We start from the raw sequence: 4,276 nt of genomic DNA, 5'->3' as shown, positions 1-4,276 counted from the left end.
GATCTCATCAAGCTGCTGCTGCTGCTGCTGCTGCTGCTGCTGCTGCTGCTGCTGCTGCTGCTGCTGCTGCTGCTGCTGCTGCTGCTGCTGCTGCTGCTGCTGCTGCTGCTGCTGCTGCTGCTGCTGCTGCTGCTGCTGCTGCTCTCACTCTACTCCTGCACATCTTCTCCTCCTCTTCCTCATCTCTCCCTCCTTTACCGCTGCGATTCCCTGCGCGACAGCCTTTCCGTCCATATCCTTGGTGGCAAGACGATCAAACTGAGAAGGAAAGATCAGATGATCGAAACTTTGACAGACAGCAGAGGGACACGAGATCGAGACAACAGCAACAACAGGCAACATGACGACTCTGCTGTGTTGAGAAGAAAGATTTGTTATGTTGACATAGCAACTTTGCCATGACAGCTTTGTTGTGCCATCTGGTGAACGCCATGGATTGAACTTGCTATCAAACTTCCACATCTTCCACATCTCTCAAAGCAAAGATCTCATAACAAAGACATTCTTGAAAGAAACAACGACAACGACAACCACGACAACGACGACGACGACGAGAAGGAGGAGGACTAAACACCACCACAACCGCCATCATCATCATCGTCATCATCATCATCATCATCATCATCATCATCATCATCAACAACAACAACAACAACAACTCCACCATCATCATCTCACTGGAATCTTCACGCTGGAGCGGACGAGACGTCGATCGGCCAAGTTTGACAAGATCCGAAGTCCAACCTGACAAGAATCCTCCTCTCAGTCTTGTGCCCCGCAAGCAAGACAGGCTCACCTTCCCTCCTGTGATCTTCTCCACCTCCTCCGTGAGATGCTCGGCGGTCGTGTTGACAATGTTTGCACCCATAGCGTCTCTATTTCAAGGTGAGATGGGATCGGGAGGTAGGAGGAGAGCGAGGAAGCGAGGGAGGAGAGGTAGGAAGAGAGGGAGGAGCAGGAGGAGGAGGAGGAGGAGGAGGAGGAGGAGGAGGAGGAGGAGAGTAAGCTGGAGAGAGAGAAAGGGGCGGGATGAAGAGAGGGAAGGGAAGGAGGAAGGGAGCGAGTGTGGGAGGAAGGGAGGGGGCAGAAGGTATAGAGACTAGGCATAGATCCTACCTGCAGTCAAGGAAGAAGTTGAAGACAAGGTTCGTCTCCGCCTTCTCCCCCGGCTCGTCATACACAATCCTCTTCACCTACCACTTCCTCGTTCAGACAGGGAGGACAGGAAGTCAGGACCCTTTGTACCTCCATGCCCCTGATGCCTCCTCCCCTCTGCAGCAGACGGGGATGGAGCTCGTTGGCCATGGCGGTGAGCTTGTCGAAGTTGGCTCTCAGCGCACTTGCTGCTCCATCCAACTTGCCCTCCTCGATGTTGAGCACCTGTCCCATCACTGTCACCCCCAACAAAGGCCTCCCTTCCTCCCATACGTTCATCTGCCCTATCATGACCGGATCGTCCGACTCAGCAACGAACCCCTCAGGCCTCGCCATCCTCGACACGTTGCTCACTGCTGCGACAACTGATGGCTCCTCCAGCACCATAGGAACGACGTAGCTGCAGCAGGCATGTTACCCGACCACAACCTGCATCCCTACCCTCTCACTCTCTGCCGTTGACAATCATGTTCAGAGCGACGCCCATGGGCACCTTGAAGGTCCCCAGGACGTTCTCGATCATCTGATCTGCCTGTTTCAGCTCCAGTCCCTCTCCCTCCAGCGCTTTCAGTGCCTCCTGGCTCACGAACCCTGCCTCTTGTAGCGCCGCCAGGCGCTGGGACACTGTCAGAGCATGGAACTTGGAGATCCTGGAGCTCCTGGGGCTGGAGCTGTTCTTGTCAGCAGTGGAGGAGAAGCATCGGAGAGTATGCGCCATCGCCTCTCCTCTCATCGCCTCTCCTCTCATCTTCGCCACGCCCCTCAGGGCACTCCCGCATCCCGCCATGGCGCGCATCGCTTATGTCTACTACCCCACCCCTCTTTCGGTATAAGGATCAAACTTCCAATTCCAGGTAGGGTGGTAGTGAAAAAGACAGTGAATTTTGAATTAAGATCAAATTTACTGCCCAATGATAGAGACAAGATGCGGCTACTGAAGAAGCCACTGGGGAAGCGAAGAAGGGGAAGGGGAGAGAGCGAGAGGAGGAGGAGAGGAGGAGGAGGAGAGGAGAGGAGAGGTGGAGGAGAGAAGAGGAGGAGAGAAGAGGAGAAGAGGAGGAGAAGAGGAGGAGAAAAGGAGAGGAGAGGACGAGGAGAGGACGAGGAGAGGACGAGGAGAGGAGCAGGAGGAGAAGAGGAGCAGACGAGCAGCGTGAGTCAATGAAAGGCGATCATGAAAGATAAGAGCAGATATCTTAGACACTTGAATATGTGTAGGACTAATCTGAATAAAAAAGACATCAAGGGTGCAGATATCGATATGACATTTGAGGAAGGTTTGATCCTGAGAAAGTCATATATGCTTGTTGTGTATGAGCTCGTTTTCAATTAGACGAACAATGAGGAAACGAAAGGAAGGAGGGTAGGAAAGAACTGTCCTACGAGGAATCTGACGCTCATGGTAGGTTCGAAGGATGCTCGTCCTACGAAACTTCATGAGATCGAGAGTTTCACTAGACGCTCTATGTTTCTCATGCCTGCTCCTGGTACCTTGAACCATGTTCTCTGAGCTGTTGAGCTGACAGTGATGGTGATGGTGATGGTGATGGTGATGGTGATGGTGATGGTGATGGTGATGGTGATGGTGATGGTGATGATTAAAACAATGATACTGCTCATTTTGATACTAGAAGGAGATGGAGGTGGAAGTGGAAGTGGAAGTGATGCTGCTGCTGTTGCTTCTCCTGCTGCTGCTGCTGTTTTTTCTTCTCCTTCTGCTGCTGCTGCTGCTGCTGCTGCTGATGATGATGATGATGATGATGATGATGATGATGATGATGACGATGACGATGATGATGACGATGACGATGACTATGGTGGTGGCGGTGGTGATGATGAAAGAGATGACGATGCTTCAGTTTGCTACAATGCTGCAAGAGTGCACCTCTTTTTCTTGCAATAAACTTGCAACGCTGAACAATCGGCTGGCGCAACGAAGCTGCAGAGTTTCATGTAGTTCATCTTGAGACACTCTTGTGCGGACAACTGATGGCGGTTGGCTGTAGATGGAAACAGAGCAAGATCATCTTGTATCTTGTATGCAAAGAAAGGAAAGCGAGAGAGCAGTGGAGGGAATGGATTTTCTGCATCAAGAGACAAGAACAAGGTATTAGAGGGAATATTCTTGCTGTTTTCTCAATAATCTGCACGCCAGCGGTCAAGGCACGATGACGATGACTCAGTTTCGTTCAACTTCGGTCTGAGATGATGAGTATCGGCTGTTGTTTGTTGTGACGCAAAGGACAGATGGTGTCGACGCGAGTGAACTTATGAAGATGCTAGAGAAGGGTTGATAAGCGTACGAGCAGATGAGTTTGCTCTTACATGCCTCAGGTTCTCCTGAGGAAATTGAAGCATTGTTGTCATCTTCAGGGCTGAACATCGAAGTTTGATCTCAATGCTGATGATTGTGATGTTGCAGCTTACAAGCCCATAGGTGATAGATGAGACGGTAGACGGGGAGGATTTCTACGGTGATGGTGGCGAAGAGAACTTGAAAGAGAGAGCAGCGGAAGAAGAAGTAATTGTTGTCAAGAAGTGAGATGGATTTGATGACTGCTTCTTTTGTTCTGTCCAGGAAATGTGCAAAGATTGCAAGATTTTTCCTTCTCCTCAACATGTTTGCTCATGTTCTTTCTGACGACATGTTGTCAAGAGGATATTCGTGCAGATCGCGGATACGGACGAGCATGTCAAACGTGTCAAGATGGACGGTTTCTCTATGCTGCACAGCGGGCTTTCCCCTGCCCTTGCCGCTGAACTTCGTCGAGAGATTCTGGCATATCGAGACAAGCTGCTGGTTGTTGTTGCAGCATGCCATGATGCTTTCTTTCCTTGTTATGTGATGAAAACATGTCTGATGTAGTCCCCTCTTGAGATGTTTGATACCTTATGTCTTCACTTTTGATCTTGTCGTTTGTTACAACCCCCTCCCGGTGATAATCTATACAAGCTCTGGAAGTTGATTGAGTATTTTGTAATTTCTCCACATGTTTCCGTTTTTGCTTGTTCCTTTCATAATGTGATGAAGAGTTCTTGATGATATTGTTCTGCTTTCCAATCTGTGACACACAGCTTGACATGTAGGAGGAACAGACAGAGAACGACGATGAGAGGTTCT

The 4,276-nt window shown here is 50.1% G+C and overlaps 2 protein-coding genes across 2 annotated transcripts; one reads left to right on the top strand and one right to left on the bottom strand.

Annotated features, from left to right (window-relative positions):
• On the bottom strand, positions 1–1,951 carry GUITHDRAFT_120969 (hypothetical protein; the record flags this gene model as incomplete). Its single annotated transcript, XM_005819785.1, has 8 exons — positions 1–138; positions 199–258; positions 679–744; positions 797–875; positions 1,117–1,193; positions 1,246–1,380; positions 1,429–1,555; positions 1,605–1,951. Coding segments are annotated over 8 exons (1,029 nt in total), but the record flags the coding sequence as incomplete, so codon positions are not given.
• Positions 1,952–2,683: 732 nt separating this feature from the next.
• On the top strand, positions 2,684–3,548 carry GUITHDRAFT_120968 (hypothetical protein; the record flags this gene model as incomplete). Its single annotated transcript, XM_005819784.1, has 5 exons — positions 2,684–2,984; positions 3,162–3,262; positions 3,311–3,353; positions 3,403–3,444; positions 3,490–3,548. The coding sequence occupies 5 exons, from the start codon at positions 2,684–2,686 to the stop codon at positions 3,546–3,548; spliced, it is 546 nt and encodes a 181-aa protein (XP_005819841.1).
• Between the last annotated feature and the right edge of the window lie 728 nt (positions 3,549–4,276).

Source organism: Guillardia theta, assembly GCF_000315625.1.
Source record: "Guillardia theta CCMP2712 unplaced genomic scaffold GUITHscaffold_206, whole genome shotgun sequence".
Classification (NCBI taxonomy): Eukaryota; class Cryptophyceae; order Pyrenomonadales; family Geminigeraceae; genus Guillardia; species Guillardia theta.
This window is presented reverse-complemented; position numbering and strand designations above follow the sequence as displayed.